At 44.3% G+C, this 18,481-nt stretch overlaps 1 protein-coding gene across 1 annotated transcript; it reads left to right on the top strand.

Annotated features, from left to right (window-relative positions):
- Positions 1–154: 154 nt before the first annotated feature.
- AURKA (aurora kinase A) lies at positions 155–18,255 on the top strand. The gene is made up of 9 exons (XM_082671011.1): positions 155–228; positions 3,857–3,900; positions 6,609–6,888; positions 8,906–8,960; positions 10,018–10,209; positions 10,998–11,136; positions 15,355–15,503; positions 17,371–17,545; positions 17,672–18,255. The coding sequence occupies exons 2-9, from the start codon at positions 3,862–3,864 to the stop codon at positions 17,849–17,851; spliced, it is 1,209 nt and encodes a 402-aa protein (XP_082527137.1). The 5' UTR covers positions 155–228; positions 3,857–3,861; the 3' UTR covers positions 17,852–18,255.
- The last annotated feature ends 226 nt before the right edge of the window (positions 18,256–18,481 follow it).

Genomic DNA, 18,481 nt, shown 5'->3' with positions numbered 1-18,481 from the left:
CTTCCGGGGCCTTGCGAAGCAAGTGCGCCTGCGCGCCGTCTCCGCCGGGCCGTGACTCAAGCCGTCGAGTTGGTTTTGAACCAATGAAAATGCAGCGCCTCTCTAGCCCCGACCAATCAGCTTTCGGGTTCGAGGGTTTAACTCCTATTTAAAATGAAGACTTTGCCTCCTAACGGCCGAGCTCTCGGGAGGACTCGGAGCCTTCGGGTCGGAGGTGGGAGGCCGTAGGTACGTAGACCTGGGGCATCTCTGTGAGGCGGGCGGGAGGACCCTGGGTGGCCTTTGGGGGTGGGTGGGAGGGAAGAGGTCTTTGGGGCCGCTGGGCCGGCGAGGGGAGGGTCGGGGCGAGAAAGTCTCCCTTGGTCCCCCAGTTCCTCCCTGCGTTCCCCCCCCCGTTCCTCCCTGCGTCCCCCTGTGCTTTTCCAGCGCCCTCCCATCAGCTCCTGGGTCCCCAGACGCCCTGTAACATGCCGCCTGGTGTTTATTAAACACCTGGAGTGCGTTGAGTTGTGTGGCGTGGGGGGGGGGCTCTGGGGGGGTGCTTTCTGATGGGATTCTCGTGTTCAGTGAGCACCTGGGTAAGGAGGTACAGAAGGTTTTTGCTGTCTTGGAGTTTACGTTCTGGGGGGTGGGAAGACAGACGATGAAGTAGCAAGATAACTTCCACTAGGGAAGGGCGCTAGGAACCGGGGGCTACTTTGGGTAGACTAGCCGGAAAAGGCCCTTGTCCGGGCGGGACGGATGAGTGGGTGAATAAATAACTTCCTCAAAGAGGCCTTCCTGGGCCAGTACTTCTCAAACCGTAGACCTTGGACTACCCTTATCGGGATTACTTGAGCGTCCTTGTTAAAAATATGAACCCACCTAAGGGATCAGAAGCGCTTGGGTGTAGGACTCAGGTGTCTGTATTTTTATCAAGCTCTGCAGGTGATTCTGATGTTTCGTTGAGAATTCGTGGTCTAGCCCAGCCACATACTGGTCATCTGGGGGTGTCTTTGAAATGCAGGATGTAGTTGTTAGGTCTGGGGTTGGGCCTGAAAGTCTCCATTTCTAGCGAATGTCCTCCTGATGTAGATGTAGCTATCACCCTTTCACTGTTTCCTGCTCATCCTTAACCTTCCTAGTTCTTTGAATTAAATGCTTCTCAGCGACATACTCATTTCCTCTCCACTCTCTTGCATCTGTGCAGACATTTGCAGGTTTAACGAAGGAAGGAAAAGCCTCAACCCACAGTGCAAATCTGTTTTGCTGTTTAGACTAGTAGGATCTCTAGTTTGAACTGCAGGGATCTTGTGCAGGTCGTCTGGACATGTGACTCCTGAACTCCGCTGCAGGCCAGAATCACCTGAGAAGCAGTCTTCTTGAGGCTTTCTCCAGAATTTCTGGATCAGAATCATGTTCCATTCTGTTACTGTGCTTCCTGAGAAGGAAAGTGCATTACATTGGCGTGAATGTCTGTAGCTTCTGTGGAAGATGGTTCAGTGTTCATGGGTCTGTGTGCTCTCATGAGTCTGCTGCTTGTAACTGTTAGGGAGAGTGAAGAAAGCATCAGAGCATGTGTGAAATTCGAGGAGAATGTATTTCCTTTTCTTTTTTGTCTATTATGTCTAAATGGCTGTTTATAAGGACTCCAGGCTCTTTAGCCTGGTCCCGGCTTCGAGGTGGAGTTATTTGATTACTTATAAAGTGGATGTGAAAGCGTGGGGCTGAAGAGTGCTTTCTGATTGGATTCTAGAGTATAAGGAGCATCTGAGTAAGAGAAATAGAGAAAGGTTTCTGCTTTCTTGGAGTTTATGTTCTACTTACTTGATAGGTTGTTGTGCCTGACTCACAGGAAGTGATTCTAACACTTCCTAAGTGTTAGAAACTATTTTTTATTACTGATCTGTTTTGTTAATGGATTGATTCATTCCCAAAAGATGAGCATACATACTGTGTGCCAGGCATGTTCTGGGGAGGTAACAGTGAACAAAATGGGACTAAGCTCTTCCTCCTGTGGAGCTTATTTTCTTTAGAGATACTGAGCAGATAGCTGGGTATCTGAGTCTGGGGACTCAGAAGGTAAACAAGTACAAATAATGTTATGTAAGGTGTTAAGTAAAAGATGATCTGAAAGGGGCATCTCAGCATGAATGAAATGAAGGAACAGCCACACTTCTCTTTTAGGGAGGAGCCTCATAGGTAGAGGGAACAGGAAGTGCAAAGGCCCTGTGGCAGGGGACTTCTCTGCCAGGGAAAGGGAGGAGCCCTGAATGGCTGGTGTGCAGTAGAGAAGAGGAGGAGATCTGGTCACAGAGGTGGTCAAGATCCACATTCTGTGAGGCTTTATAGGCCTATATGTGCAAGTAAGATTTTGAATTTGAGTTGAGGAACCATGAGGGGCCTCTGAACCAAGGACCATATATCTGACTTGTTAATGGGATCACTGGGCACAGTGTTGCAAATGGACTTAATGGGAGAAGGGTGGAAGCAGAGTGACCATTGGGGAGCCTTTTGCAAATAATTGCGGGGAGAGAAAATTGTGGTTTGACGAGGTGGGAGTAGTAAAGGCTGTGAGCAGTGATTTTGAAGATAGAGCCTGTAAGATATGCTGATGGATCAGATAAGGGTTTTGAGGGAGAACCGTGTAAAAGATTGTGCTAAGACTTTAGACTTGAGCAACTGGCAGGATGGATTTGCCGTCTACTGAGATGGGGGCAGCCCAGTCCGCCATCCGAGAGAGCGGGTTGCCGGAGATGGGGTGGGGAAGGGAGCAGGATTTCAGTTGGGGACAGTTTAACATTGAGATGCTCTCAGATTACCAGCTGGTCAGAGTTCCGATGGAAATTTGGGGATCCTCAGCCTGTGGATGGTACTGAAAGCCAGGAGACGGGATGAGCTCACCGAAGGAGTGAGTGTAGTTGGGAAAGAAGTGTTTCTGGGCAACCCCCATGGCAAAGGGGAAAAGAAGTGTGCCGGAGAGGAGGTTTCATTTGGTGTGTTGGGTTGAGACGCCTGGCAGACCTTCCTGGGGGATCCTGAGCAGGTTGTTAGAGAGCCTGGCAGTCGCAGGAGAGGGGAGGGCAGGAGATGCAAATTCGAGTTCTCTTGTTAAAGATGTTCAGAGTCCTGGGGCCGTAGGCAGGTGTAGATGGAGACCTGCAGAGTCCATTCCGGAGTCACCTCAGACACTGAGATTGGTGGTACGCGTGAGGCTGATCAGCAAAGGCGGTTGCGATGGGACAGCAGTAAGGTGAAGACAGATCTGCGAGCTAAGCGAAGAAAGGAGTGGAAAAAGAGTGCAGGATCCCCTGGAATGCAGGGAATGCACGTTAGAGGAAGGCCGAGAATTGACCTTTCGGTTTAGCAACAGCAGGGGTCAGTCTGGAGCTGGGCTGGCAGTGGGGATAAAAGCCCTGTGGGAGGGAGCTTGTGGCAGCGTGAGGGAAGTGGTAGAGACTTGCAGAGCTTTGCTGTTGAAAGGGGAGGCCAGAGATGTGGTCATAGCTTGAGTCAGTTTTGGGGTAAAGAGGACCTTTTTTGTTCTGAAGGCAGCAGGTGTGGAAGCTGGCTTGTACAGTGATGAAAGTGGTCCGTTAGAGAGATGATGGGGCAGGACAGGGCGGTTCAGGAGTGAAGTCTGAGTATCGGGGGAGGGGCGGGCTGCAGCGTGTGAGGTGGGGGGAAGGCCCCATGCCTGCACGTGGTATCAGGCGAGAAAACACTGCTCCCTTATCAGCCTCATTTGGATGACAAAACATGTAAAATTCTGTGTGCTGTTGAGGTTTTTTCATCAGGATTTATAACCCTCATCCAGCATAACACTTGGAAGCAGGTGGATTTTTACAAATTAAAGGTGGTTCTTTTTTCTTTTCAGGCATCATGGACAAATGTAAAGAAAACAGCATCTCGGGGCCTAAGGTAAATCGAATAATCTGTAATCTCAAGTCACATTTATAAAACCCAAAGGGAGATTGGGTTTTATTTTATTATTTATTTATATTATTATTTTTTTTTATTGGGGTAGAGTTGTTTGAGATTGGGTTTAAAATCTAGAATTCGTTTTACCTTTACTCTGGGTTGTAACTTTAGATCCCTCTACCACGTTCTTGGGTGGGAATTAGTCATTTTTCTACGCATTCAATAACACTTCGTTGCTTCTTTCACCGTAACTTTTATTTCCTCTGCTTTGTCTTACAGTTAGCTGTTTAAGTATCTCTATTGCTCCATTGCATGCAGGATAATGATGTACGTAGTAGGTGCTTAACACTTGCCCGTACTTCCTTGCTTTCCAGAAATTAATTTCTTTGCCGTAGTTGGTTCTGCTCACGCTTTAGAGGAATGTCGAGCAGCAGTTCAGTGGGCATTTCCTGGGCATTGCAGCCAGGTTCTGTGTCAGGTGCAGGGATCACAACGGTGAAAAGCATGTGGTCTTTGACTTTAAAGAACTTAGAGCCCTTCTGGGTAGGTGTGTGAGCCAGTACCATACTATATATACATATAACCTGAGTAATTCCTAGGAGGGGTGCTCAGTTCAGCTTGGGGGAGATTGGAATCCAGGAGCAGAGACCCCCTGGCCCTTACTTAGCATTTGATGAATATTTGTGGAGCAGTTAGGTGAATGGGTCTCTCACAGAAAGATCCTTTTAATATAAGTAATCCCCGGGTTTTTTTCCTTCTAGGAAATTAGAAGAATATAAATACTGCTTTTTTTTTTTTTTTTGAGGAGAGGGGTTTGTTTTTAGAAGTCTTCATCTTTGAAAAATGGATACTTAGCCTTTTTTACTGGCTGAAAGTGTAAAAATGACCAACCAGAAAAAGGCTAAATTGGTTCACTGTATTTGATTCTCAATTCTGATGATAAAAATCATTTAAAAAAATTGCTCTAGGGACTTCCCTGGTGGCACAGTGGTTAAGAATCCGCCTGCCAATGCAGGGGACACGGGTTCAAGCCCTGGTCCGGGAAGATCCCGCATGCCGCAGAGCAACTGAGCCCGTGCGCCACAACTACTGAGCCTGTGCTCTAGAGCCCGTGCTCTGCAACAAGAGAAGCCACCGCAATAAGAAGTCCGTGCACCGCAACTAGAGAAAGGCCATGCGCAGCAATGAAGACCCAACATAGCCAAAAAAAAATAAATAAATTTACATAAAAAGAAAATTGCTTGATGTTTAAAATGTCTTTTGCTGCCTGAACGTCTGCTGTGTTGTGGATGCTGCTAATTTCAGAAGCAATCTCTTTTTCCTGTAAGTTGGAAACCCTCTCTTGGAAAGCACTTGTACCAGCAAGCTGGTGATGGATTCTGAGGCTTCTCTTCTGGCACTGTTTGCTCGTTTATGAGGAAATTGCCTCCATTGAAGCTAGAGGAAGTGCCCCCTGCCCTGTGTTTGATTAGCTCAGGGCCTTAGAATTTAAGTATTTTAAAAACTCGTGACATCCAACTTACAGGCATGTAAATAATATATTTTGGTAGTAACTTTTTTTTTTTTTTGCGGTACGTGGGCCTCTCACTGCTGTGGCCTCTCCCGTTGCGGAGCACAGGCTCCAGACACGCAGGCTTAGCGTCCATGGCTCACGGGCCCAGCCGCTCCACTGCATGTGGGATCTTCCCGGACCGGGGCACGAACCCGTGTCCCCTGCATCGGCAGGCGGACTCTCAACCACTGCGCCCCCAGGGAAGCCCTGGTAGTAACTTTTTGAAGAGCCTATATTTATTTTGTCTTTTGCCTCAGATGCATTTTGTCAGTATTGAACACTTGGAAATTGAAACACTACTAAATCAGTAGTAATTAGCTTTTTGGACTAAAACTGTGGTCATTATTGTTAAAAAAAAAAAAAAGTAATTAGCTTTTGTGGAAAATCTGGCAAGTACAGAAATTCTCCAAAACTTCTTTACTCAAAGATAATCACTGTTGAGGGCTCCCCTGGTGGCGCAGTGGTTGAGAATCCGCCTGCCAATGCAGGGGACACGGGTTCAAGCCCTGGTTTGGGAAGATTCCACATGCCGCGAGGCAACTAGGCCCATGCGCCACAACTACTGAGCCTGCGTGTCTGGAGCCTGTGCTCTGCAACAAGAGAGGCCCACGCACCGCGATGAAGAGTGGCTCCTGCTCGCCACAACTAGAGAAAGCCCTCGCACAGAAACGAAGACCCAACACAGCCAAAAATAAATAAATAATAATTAAAAAAAAATCACTGTTGAATATTTTGTTGTATTTCTTTCAGTCTCTTTTCTAAACATAGGTATTGTCAAAGAAATGTCATTGGAATTGGGATTTTGGTATACAGTTTCCAAATTGCAGCTTCTTGCTAAATAATAATTCCCAAGTCATTGTGAATTCTTAGTGTTTAATGCCTCCTTTTTTCAATGAAAGTTTGTTCATGAACATTTGTTTATGGGGGCGTGCTTTTTAGGGGTGGGTGTTGGGGAAGGGGAGGCGGTGTCATTCAGGTATTGCAGCCATACACTGTATGCTCTGGAAGTGCTGATTAAAATCGCTTTCCCCTAACGTCTGTTATCAGTGAGTGACACTCATTTTCTTATATTGGAAAAAAAACTTTTGGAATATTCTCTTGATATTCAGCTTTCGTTCATGGAGACCATAAAGTTCCTTTTTCCTCCCCAATCTAGACTACAGTTCCACTTGGTGATGGCCCAAAACGTGTTCCGGTGACTCAGCAATTTCCTTCTCAGAATCCGGTGTCTGCGAACAGTGGCCAGGCTCAGCGGGTCTTGTGTCCTTCAAATTCCTCGCAGCGTGTTCCTTCACAAGTGCAAAAGCTTGTCTCCAGCCAAAAACCCGTACAGCCCCTGAAGCAGAAGCCGACGCAGGCAGCCAGCGCCCCTCGTCCTGTCTCCAGGCCGCTGAGTAATACCCAAAAGAGCGAGCAGCCCCAGCTCCCAGCACCTGGTAATCAGCGCTCTGAGGCTCATTGGAGAGTCATTCTTTTTAGTTGCTAAAAAAGCAAGTGTGTAGACGTGTGTTTATTGTTTGGAACCCTAGCTTTTACGTCATTTTCTACTGAGGATGGGGAGAAAATCTGGTGTCCGGGTGAAGTACCTGTGTCTCCTGTGGGCCAGGCCGGACTCCCACCCTCAAGGAAGAGTTGGCAGCCAGGGAGGACACAGCACCAGTGCCGTGTTCTTTGATTGCATAGTAGGGGCGGAGGGGAGGGATGGGGTTCTTGTAGCAGGTACTCTTGGAGCTGAACAACTTCAGGGTTCTGGGGTGTGGAGGGAAGTGCCCGGCGTGGGGAGTGGGTGGACTGAGGCGGGCCAGGTCAGGTCGAGGTGGGCACTGCTGGCCGCGGTGAGTGGGGCTTTATCCCGTGTGCACTGGGAAGCTGCTGAAAGGTTTTTGAGCGGAGGACGGGCTGACTTGCCTTTATAGAAAGCTCATCTGAATGTGGGGCATGAATTGGAGAGTAGCATTGCTGGACCCAGGGGTACCAGATAGGAGGGAAGCCATTGTGGTTTGGGGCCGATACGGCAGCGGCCTGACCTAGGCAGAGCAGGGTCGGTGCTAATAGTTAGCATTTACCAGGTGTGAGCGCTCACACCGCAGGCTTCCTTCATCCGCGTTGTGTCATTCTGTCCTCGTAACCACTCTACAAAGGCAGCCATGGTTTTTAACTTGGTTTTGTGGAGGAGGAAGCTAAGATTTTGAAGTGTTAACTTATTTGAAGACAGCCAGGATGGAGTGGTGCAGACAAATCCGAGAGCTCACTTAGGATGCAGACTTGACTGAACTGGGCAATAAACTGGACATGGGGATGGTGGTTATACTGGTGGCCTTAACTGAGATTGTGAACCAGGGAGGGGAAGAGTCCAGTTGAGGCCTGAATTCAAATACCTGACCAGAGCAAAATGTGCTGCTGTTAAGAGTTTGAAGTGCTGGAAATAGACAAGTGGAAATGTCCCATGTAATTTCCCCTTGGCCACCAAGACAGTGGAAGGAGGTGGTGGTTGGCTTATGTTTTGTTGCACATTGTCTGTAGCAAATGGACAGCTGGCTGGCCCACCTCCTGGGGAAAAGGTGATGAGGTGGGAGCTTGTGATGGATGGGAAGATTGGTAATTCTGCTTTAGAAGCTCTTCATTTAGAAACTGAGGCTTCAGGGGGCTTCCCTGGTGGCACAGTCGTTGAGAGTCCGCCTGCCGATGCAGGGGACACAGGTTCGTGCCCCGGTCCAGGAAGATCCCACATGCCACGGAGCGGCTGGGCCCGTGAGCCATGGCCGCTGAGCCTGCGCGTCCGGAGCCTGTGCTCCGCAACGGGAGAGGCTACAACAGTGAGAGGCCCGCGTACCGCAAAAAAAAAAAAAAAAAAAAAAGAAACTGAGGCTTCAAGGAGATTATCTAAGGGCCTAGCTATATGTATCTGCTTGTCTTTACTCTCGAGGTTCTATAAAGACTTCAAATGGCAGGAGTGAGGTTACAGTGTAGTAAGTAGTCTTTTTAAAAAATATTTTATTTATTATTTATTTATTTTGGCTGCGTTGGGTCTTAGTTTTGGCATGCGGGATCTTCGTTGAGGCATGCGGGATCTTTTCGTTGCAGCACGCTGTTTTTCTCTTCTCTAGTAGTGGTGAACGGGCTCCAGGTTGCATGGGCTCTGTAGCTGAGGCGCACGAGCTCAGTAGTTGTGGCGCATGGGCTTAGTTGCCCCTCGGCATGTGGGATCTTAGTTCCCCAACCAGGGATAGAACTTGCAACCCCTGCACTGTAAGGCGAATTCTTTACCACTGGACCACCAGGAAAGTCCCTTTTTTTAAAAAAAAAAAAAAAAAAACTAGAAATAGTTCAGATCTATCATTCTGGACATACACTAATATTTTGGACATACACTAATATTCATCTCTAATCAAAGATTTCTAACTTATTCTGCATAGTTATTCTAAAAACAGGTTTTTAACTTACTCTATCTAGGAAATAATCCTGAAAAGGAAGCGGCATCAAAACAGAAAAATGAAGAATCAAAAAGGTAAAGTTTTATCTTGTTTACAGAGTTCTGTGCCATCATTCTACTAGAATACACCTTTTAATTGCAAATTTAGTTATGGGAACACTTTTAAAATAGGTCTTTATACTGTATTTTCACTTAGAAAATATAGATGTTTCAAATTTCCAATCTTTAAAGAAAGGGAGAAGGAATTTTAATGATGGATGTTTATTAGGGACTCAAGTTTTTCTTATTGCTTTCCAAATTTAGAAATGACTTGTATGAATCTGCTACAGAAATGTGTGAAGTGAAAGTTCCTCTCCACCTTCAGAAGTAACTACTACATATGGTTTATGTATGCTTCTATACTTTTTTCTATTCTAGTAAAGAGGTGGAAGTTAAAAAAACAACAACAAAATGTGGTCCTATTGCAGAGCTATGGACTAATACATGACTGTCTGGGTATTTTGAAAGTATTGACAGAATTATTATACTTGTTCCTCATAATAAAGCTTGGCTGTATTTTCCCCTGCTCTCAGTCTCTGAATTGTCTAGATTCTAGAATGTGATAGGAGCCAGGAATGAATCCATAGCCTTTTTTGCTCTAGCACCTACCGGAGGCTTTCTGAGAATCTACATCCAATGGTTCTCGCCCCACTGCCCTGCGGGCTCCATCCCACTCGCTTAACCAGAGTGGTGGAGGCTGTGCTTGGTTTGAAAGAGGCTCACAGGTGGTTCTGCAGCATTTTTCCCTCTCCAGTTACTCATCTAATCCTTCTTACGGTCCTAAGTGTTGTTGTTAATAGGTCTGTGCTCCAGGGCATAGTACTGCCGTGGGACACTTCCCAGTGAGTGCTTCAGTTCTAACAGTCCAGGTTGTTCCTTGTCACAGAGTCACTCAGCTGATGGCGGTGGGGGCATGGGGGGCTTAATGTCTGTGGTGACTCATTAATTGTGGTTATTGGTTTGGTTCTTGCAGAGGGTACATACTCAATACAACTTTGAATATAAAATTTATAGGATGTCTACTACTCACTAATATACATTGTTAGAAAAGATGTGTTTTCTTCACATTTTAAAATGTTCAATTCTTTCCTAGAAGGCAGTGGGCTTTGGAAGATTTTGAAATTGGTCGCCCGCTGGGTAAAGGAAAGTTTGGTAATGTTTATTTGGCGAGAGAAAAACAAAGCAAGTTTATCCTGGCTCTTAAGGTATTATTTAAAGCTCAGTTGGAGAAAGCAGGAGTTGAGCATCAGCTGAGGAGGGAAGTAGAAATACAGTCCCACCTTAGGTAAGTTTTCAGATGTCCAGGAAGAGTGGCGTACAGAACTTTAAGAGTTAAACGATTGTAAACTTCTTTGTAGAAGGCTGGCTCCGTAGTACTGCAGAGTGACTAAATTCACTAGACTTAAGTGCCGTGGTCCTGAAAAATTGCTTGAAGGTTTGTTTTGTTGATGGAGTAATTTACTGGAGGTGTTCTTGTTTTGTTTTGTTTTGGTGGGTAATTAAAGGGAATGATACCTTTTATTTTGAGTTAGGTTGCAAACTGGCAGCCTACAGGTTGACTTTGGCCAGTGGATCTTTTTCTTTTTTCTTTCGGTGAATTAAAAAAAAAAAAAAAAAAAGCAAAACAAAAAAACAGATAGCCTGTGCTCAGCTGTCCAAAGTTGTCAGCAGCACATCCCATGCCATTTGTGAACGCTGCCTGTGTTGTCTATCTCATGGTGTTTGGGTTTCAACTACTGTGGGAATGCCATGTCTTTTTTTTTTTTTTTCCAATTTGCAGAGACTTAATATTTATCTGAATTCTTTCCCCACCTAAGAATATAGATGGCCTAAAGGAAGACAATAGTCTTAACTAAACCCAAGGTCCATTAATACCTTGAAATGCATGTAAATTGATAGCAGTGTACATCTTTTTCTTACAGTGGGTCTGTAGTTTCAAATTCTCAAGGGGGGTTGAAGTGGGATCTGTGGCCAGCAGCAGTTTTCACCACTGGTTTCACATGAGCATTTGTTTGATACTCAGTACATATCAGCTCCAAAACCAGGTGTTAGAGTGTTCGTCCTTCGTTGCAGGCATCCAAATATTCTCAGGCTGTATGGTTATTTCCATGATGCTACCAGAGTCTACCTAATTCTGGAATATGCACCCCTCGGAGCTGTCTATAGAGAACTTCAGAAACTGTCAAAGTTTGATGAGCAGAGAACTGCTACTGTAAGTTTTCATTTGTTCAGACTAATTCTGTTTCCTCTATACCTGTCCTACCTAGCAGTGGACCTTTCATTATATAATAGAGGGGGTTTTGTCTCATGGGAAGATAGCTTAATCAGATCAAATATTTGAAATGGAAAAATCAAAATAGCTTAGGTGTACCTTTTATATACAGATAAAATCAGGTACCAAATGAAATATTGTGGTTGGTTTCCACAGCTGTTTCTGTGGAAATGTATAGTTGCTCTCTTTAAAAAAAAAAAGAAAAATTTGTTTTAGATTAGTTTTAGACTTATAGAATAACTGAAGATAGTACAGACTTACTTTCTCCTATTAATACACACCTAATTTTCCTATTTATATTTTATCAGTGTGGTACAGTTGTCATAACTAATGAACCAATATTGGTACATAACTATTGACTGAAATCCATACTTCATTCAGATTTCTTTAGTTTCTCATGATTAGATGAGGGTCATGGGGTTTTGAGAGGAAGATCAGAGGTAAAATGCATTCTCGTATCAAGGATACATACTATTAACCTGACTCATCCCTGAGTGTCGGCCTTGACCACCTGGCTGAGGTAGTGTTTGTCAGGTTTCTCCACTGTAAAGTTACTCTTTTTCTCCCTTTGCATGCTCTGTCCTTTCAGAGGAACAGCCCATGGGGGGTTATGTTTCATCTCCTATAGGGCAGGGTATCGACATAAGTTATTTGGAATTCTGTACCAGATATTTCTCTACTTTCCATTATTTATTTACTCACTCATTTTTATTTATTTATTTTTGACATTTGGAAGTAATGTTTACTTCTTATATAAATTTAGTAATAAATTTTGTAATCCTGAAGGAAAAAATAATAGAGAAATTGGGCAGAAGGTAATGTTTGAAGTGATAATGGCTGGGAATTTTCCAAATTTGATAAATGATATAAATCCTTTGATTCACCAGACAAAATTAATCCATAGACATAAAAGACATATAACAACAAATACCCACACCAAAGGCAAAATGATGTTAAAATAGTCAGAAAATGGAGTCAATCATTTATTAACATGGACTCATGGATTATTTTATACTTTGAGTATAATCTAATACCAGTTTGCTCTCATTGTTCCAGCTTTGGCCACTGGGAGCTCTCTCGTGGTTCCTGTGTCCTTTGGATATGTCCCTATCGTTGTGTGTGTGCGTGCACGGAAAAGCACTTTCTTGTTTTCTGGTGCTATAAGATGATGTTCCAGCTTCATCTTGTACATTTCCTATCCCAGTCTTAGAATTCGTTATTTCTCCACGGAGCTTTGGTTCCTTTTATTGGAAAGTGTTACTAGAAACCAAGATCTGGGCGCTGGATATGATCATTGCTACTGAGTGTTATTACTTCTAGGCTTTCAGCTGACAGAGAGCAAGGAAATATGTGTATAGTAATCCATGTAAATGCATGTATCTAAAAGTATTTCTATATTTATCCATCCGTATCTATATTAAGCAAAACATGAGTCCATTATCACATGGATCATTTTACCCTCCTCCCTTGCTTATCTGTAACCTCCACCCCAACATTGAGAAACTTGGGTTCCACCCTCCGCCATCCATTTATCTGTTCAATTCCAGTGTTCATGTGTAGTGGTAGCATTGTTAACCAGTTACCCTGTGGGAAACAACTGTATGCATTTGAGATTCATCTGTATCTTTTTAGGGTTTGATAGCTCATTTCTTTTTATTGGTGAATACTATTCCATTATTCTCTCTTCACCTACTGAAGGGCATCTTGGTTTCTTCCAGTTTTCGGTGATTACGAGTAAAGCTGCTATAAACAATTGCATGCAGGTTTTTGTGGGACATAGGTTTTCAAACTGGCTGGGTAAATACTTAGGGGTGCGATTGCTGGCTTGTATGGTAAGACTACATTTAGCTTTTAAGAAACTGTTAAACTGCCTTCCAAAGTGGATATACCCTCTTGGCCTTCCCACCCACGAATGAGAGTTCCTGTTGCTCCTCACCAGCAGCTGGTGGTGTTGAGCCTTTTGTTCTTTCTTTCTTTCTTTTTTTTTTTTTTTTTTTTTTTTGCAGTAAGCGGGCCTCTCACTGTTGTGGCCTCTCCCGTTGCGGAGCACAGGCTCCGGACGCGCAGGCTCAGCGGCCATGGCTCACGGGCCCAGCCGCTCCGCGGCATGTGGGATCTTCCCGGACCGGGGCACGAACCCGTGTCCCCTGCATCGGCAGGCAGACTCTCAACCACTGCGCCACCAGGGAAGCCCGGTGTTGAGCCTTTTGGATGTCAGTCTTTCCAGTAGGTGTACAGTGGTGCCTCAGTTTTAATTTGCAGTTCTCTAATGACGTACAATGTTGAGCATCTTTTCATGTGTTTAGTTGTCATCTGTATATCATCTTTGAGGTGTTTCTTCAGATCTTTTGCCCATTAAAAATTTTTGTTGTTGTCTTACTGAGTTTGAAGGGTTCCTGTGTATTTGTGGTACGTGTCCTTTATCACGTTTTCTCCCCATCTGTGGCTCATGTTTTCATTCTCTTAACTGTGTTTTTCAGGGGCAGATGTTTTTAATCTTAATAAAGTTCAACATTATCAGGTTTTTGTCCCCCCCCCCAAATTCTACTTTCCTTTATTGTGTGAAAATTGTTTGAAGAAGCTGAGTCTTAATTTGGGCTGTTTTTTGTTGAATTAGCTGATGATGGGCCTGTTGAATGGTGGTTACTTCGTTCTGTTTCTTGGTGGAGGTCTCTGGGTAGTATGTACACTCATTTTCTTTTTGGCATTGATGTAAATGGCATTAAGTTCAGGTGGTTTTACTTTTATCTTCTGATGAAATCACAGCACTATTGGTGAATGACCCTCTGGTCCTGTCTGTGCAACGAGGACGTACTATTTTAAACTTAAATATTTGCCCTATGGATAAGTAGAAATCTATTTTATTTGCTTTTTAAATATTAGTTAACCAAACTAGTTTCTTATTTAATTGGCAATTAATATTTGTAGTACTCAGTTTTCCTCAGTCCAGATGGAGTTTACTTTGGTGTAAACAGCTATTTGAAAGAAAAGATTGGTTCTTTCTAGATTCCTTAGTTTGGAGATATATACACGCACCTGTTTTTCTTTTCTAATAAAAATAAGACTAATTCTAGAGAAGTGTTAGGGACCTTTACGTGTACCCACAATCTAATGTGGGAGGTGTGGAGGGAGTTGGGTGCCAGAGAGCTCTGGTTCTTGCCGAGGTTTGAGCAGGGACAGCCTGTTGCCCTCCGGAATAGTAATGTGTGCTCCTAGGGCATCATCAACCCAGCTTTGGTGCAGGAGACGAGCTTTCTTTGCCTTCACTTTCAGTTTATTATGGTCTAAATTTTGGTCTCTGGCTTTGGCTGAAAATAATGAAAAATGTCCTTTCTGACGATAACATCTGGTTTCTACCCATTTGTTTAGTACACCTTTTTTGGTATAAAATAATGTTCAGTCCTGTCTAGAATTACTTTTGGGAAACAAACGCTTCTCTAACTTAAGTCAGAGCTAAATATATTCTTTCAGTATACTATAAAACCATTCTTATTTATATGTTAAAGCAAATTCTGGACCTGCTTGCTAGATCTTTTAGTTGAAATGCAAACAAAACGAACGAAAGGACTGACTTGCTTGTGTACTTTGAAGCTGACTAATGAATTACTATGTAGTGTGTCCCCAAATTTAGCTCGCTACTTAACATGCCAGGACAACTGCTCTTAGTTTATTGTTCAGGATTTTTTTCTTCCGGTGCTCTTAGAGTAAAGTTTTAGCTTCAGACAAATCCTTTTGTGGTAAATTGGCCTTGGTTTAAAAATGGGAATGGTCTGTACTTAAGCGTTTTTGTTTTAAATGTTAAAAACCGTTTACATGTCTGACTCCCTAATTTATACCAGTTTTTCAATATTGTCTTAATTCATTGCTGCTGGGCCATATATTGCCATGTGGGGATGTAGTGCTGTCTCTGTGTTTTCCTGTCTTTCAATATCACATCTGCTGTGTTAGCAAATAACATAGCACAGAATCACTTGTACTTAATGCTGCACACTAAATTGGTTTGTTTTCTTGTAGAGTCATCCATTTTCTCTAGTTTTGGCTTTAAAAATCTACGAAACATGTTAAAATCTATGTTGGGTTTCCTTTCAGAAGAGATGTCTAAAATTGTGTTATATAAATCTAAAACACAGACTTTCAATACTTTTTTTTTTTGAATAGTATATCACAGAATTGGCAAATGCCCTGTCTTACTGTCATTCAAAGAGAGTTATTCATAGAGACATTAAGCCAGAGAACCTGCTCCTCGGATCATCTGGAGAGCTTAAGATCGCAGATTTTGGGTGGTCAGTACATGCCCCATCCTCCAGGTATGTAACTTCAGACGTGGAACTTGTTTGCTCAGTTTAGCAAAAGCCCAGGGGCTAATCATGAGCTAAATAGTAAAATATGTAAAGTATAGATGTGTGCTGAGTTGGGGCAGGTAACTGACGCACGTACTTTGGTGTAATTTAGGCCTGATAGTAAACTAGTGTCTTCAAGAACATTTTTACTCCGCAGCCATTTTGGGCTGTTTATCCTGTCCTAAGCCTGGGGTTAAAAGATGCGTTATGTCCTTAGAGACTAATGAAGGGGACAAATAAGTAAAAGATAAGACAAGTGTATGACAGGTGAAGTGCAGCATGTGTACAGGGGCAGTAACACCTGGCTGACTGGTGTGAGGGAGACTCCACTGCTTCCCGGACCAGGAGACAGAAGTTTCTGAGGGCATCGCTTGCAAAGATCTAGAACCAAGAGCACAGTTCTTCAGGGAACTTAAAGGAACCAAACTGGTTTGGACGGAGCTTTCAGGACGGAGCTTTCAGGGTGGGGGGGCAAAGATTCTTTCGTCCTCTGTCAACAGAACAGTCCTTTCCTGTCTCCTCTTAAAGTGGAGAGATCAACGTAATGAAACAATTTAAGTGAACTTTGCCAACAGAGCTAAAACATTTTCTCCTCTTTAAAATGTAAGTGGAGTTTAAGTGAGCTTTTGGAACCACATGTGAAGTAGGGCATTTAAAAGCATACATCCACCAATAAGAGTCTGTCAACTTTGGGGCAGGTCTTTAAAAAGTTTTAGCCAGATTACCTTAAAGCCAGTTGAAAAAAAATTGTGTAGTCTAAAATAGATGCCATTGGGTGTGGGGAGCCTTGTTTTTTCACAGGCCACTCCTACTTGTTTCCTGCAAGGCACTGAATATGCTGCTGCAGCCTCTTTAAAAAAAAAAAAAAAAAAAAAGTCTCGTGGTCTGCCACGGGTGGGAGCTGTTGGCACCTGGCTTCGTGGCATCGCAGGGCTAAACTGTACCTTAACCCTCCCAGTGGTGTCATCGTGACAGGAAAGGTAGCTGATCCTTTTCTGAAGAGGACACTGTGTAAATGTTGGTCACTTCTCCTCGCCTCCGTACCTTGGTAACTGTAAGAGCTCCTTCGATGTTGTGCTGTCATTTGAGAACCCCCCGATTCAGGCCGTCTCCTGAATCTCGGTGGTGATGAGAGGCTAGGTGTCTGGAGAGGTAGCTCCTTAATCCTGGGTCACCATGCAGTCGAGCGAGCATTTGTGCGCTCACTGGGCACCAGGGAAAGAATAACTGATGTAAACCAGCAAAACCTGCATGGTCTTTGCTCCTGCTTTGATGTTTGTTTCCAACCTCTATTATAAAAACAACATACAGACATGCTGCATTGGTCACCTGTCGATCCAGTGCCTACACTCAAACAGTTGTTAACATTTTGCCATGTTGGGTGTGTCGTCTACGTATAAGTTGCAGACAGTGTGCTTTGTCCTTTGAGTGCTTCAGTGTGCATCTCCTAAAAATAAGGACATTGTCCTGTATAATCACAACCATTATCACGCCTAAGAAAATTAACAGCCTTATTAATACCTGCTATTTAGTCCATGTTCAAATTTCCCTAGTTGTCCACAAAATTTTATAGTGGTGATACTTTAAATCCTATATTTTATATCATTTAAGGAAGTTCTGGAGTTGGACAGATTTGGAGTGCAGCTTGATTGCTAGCTGTGAGATCTTGTACATCTCCCTGCCTAAAAGTGGGGATTTATAACAGTACCTGCTTCGTAGCACAGGATCTAGCCTAGGAAAAGCGCTCAGCGTTAGTGTAATGGTTGGTGATTTTGAGCAGCTGTTGTGCATCAGAAACAGAAGCACGTCAACCTGAACCTGCCTGCGTTTTTAGGAGAACCACCCTCTGCGGTACCCTGGACTACTTGCCGCCTGAAATGATTGAAGGCCGGATGCATGACGAGAAGGTGGACCTCTGGAGCCTTGGGGTGCTTTGCTATGAATTTCTAGTTGGGAAGCCTCCTTTTGAGGCAAACACATACCAAGAGACCTACAAAAGAATATCACGGGTAAGACATCACTAGAAAGGACCCATCATTCCTTATCAGCCTTGACTTTAGGCTACGATCTGAATATTTATCCTGTTCTCTCTTAGCCACATTTGTGACCCTGTCACTTATTGTACACTTACCCAGGTGGAATTCACATTCCCTGACTTTGTGCCAGAGGGAGCCAGGGACCTCATTTCCAGACTGCTGAAGCATAATCCCAGCCAGCGGCCCACCCTCAAAGAAGTACTTGAACACCCCTGGATCACGGCAAATTCAAAACCATCGAGTAGTCAAAAAAAAGAATCAGCTAGCAAACAATCTTAAGAATCTTTGGGGGCAGAAATCCTCGAGACGGGGCTGCTGATAATCTGCCTGGAACAGGCTGCTGGCCTATCTCCCTGCTGCCTGCCCGCCCTCGAGATGCTACAGGAAATACTGTTTATGAGCAGGCAGTGCTCGGCCTCCCAGTTCAGAGCTCCACCTCCGCAGACACGACACTCTGCAGTGGGAGCAGCTGTGGTTATATAATCAATCTGGAGGCAAGGTTCAAGTGCAGCCACCCCGCAGCCTGTTTTGAGTAAGGTGTCCTTGTGGAAGATGGACTCGCAGCCTGGCTGTGGGGAAGGGCGGCTGTTTGGTCCTGACTCGACCCGTTGAAAATCTGTGCAATAACTTTCCAAGTCCCTGTGTGCGTGTAACTTATCGGGTGGCCCAGTCTGGTAAAGCTGTCGGAATGAACATGTGATTCTTTCTTTTAAATGTTAAAATAAAGACTTTTGTATAGACTTGTATTTTTACCTCCATGGTGTTCCTTTAGGACCGCTCTCAGTGTCTGTCCAGTACCCCTGCCGAGCCTGCTTGTTGGTCCTCAGCCACTTACCTCCTGGTGAGACTGAGCGGGGGCCTCTGGGGGACCACCAGAGCTGCAGGTGGTCAGGACAGAGCGGGGGAGTC

This window comes from Grampus griseus (genome assembly GCF_964374135.1).
Source record: "Grampus griseus genome assembly, chromosome: 14".
NCBI classification, from domain to species: Eukaryota; Metazoa; Chordata; class Mammalia; order Artiodactyla; family Delphinidae; genus Grampus; species Grampus griseus.
Note: the sequence above shows the minus strand (reverse complement) of the source record. Positions and strands in the feature narration are given on the sequence as shown.

Bases quoted from the DNA above. Each gene is read 5' to 3' on its own strand.
- AURKA (XM_082671011.1), top strand. From the start codon at position 3,862: ATGGACAAATGTAAAGAAAACAGCATCTCGGGGCCTAAG. The intron at 10,210-10,997 runs GTAAGTTTTCAG...CCTTCGTTGCAG, and splicing joins GAAATACAGTCCCACCTTAG to GCATCCAAATATTCTCAGGC. The intron at 17,546-17,671 runs GTAAGACATCAC...ACACTTACCCAG, and splicing joins CCTACAAAAGAATATCACGG to GTGGAATTCACATTCCCTGA.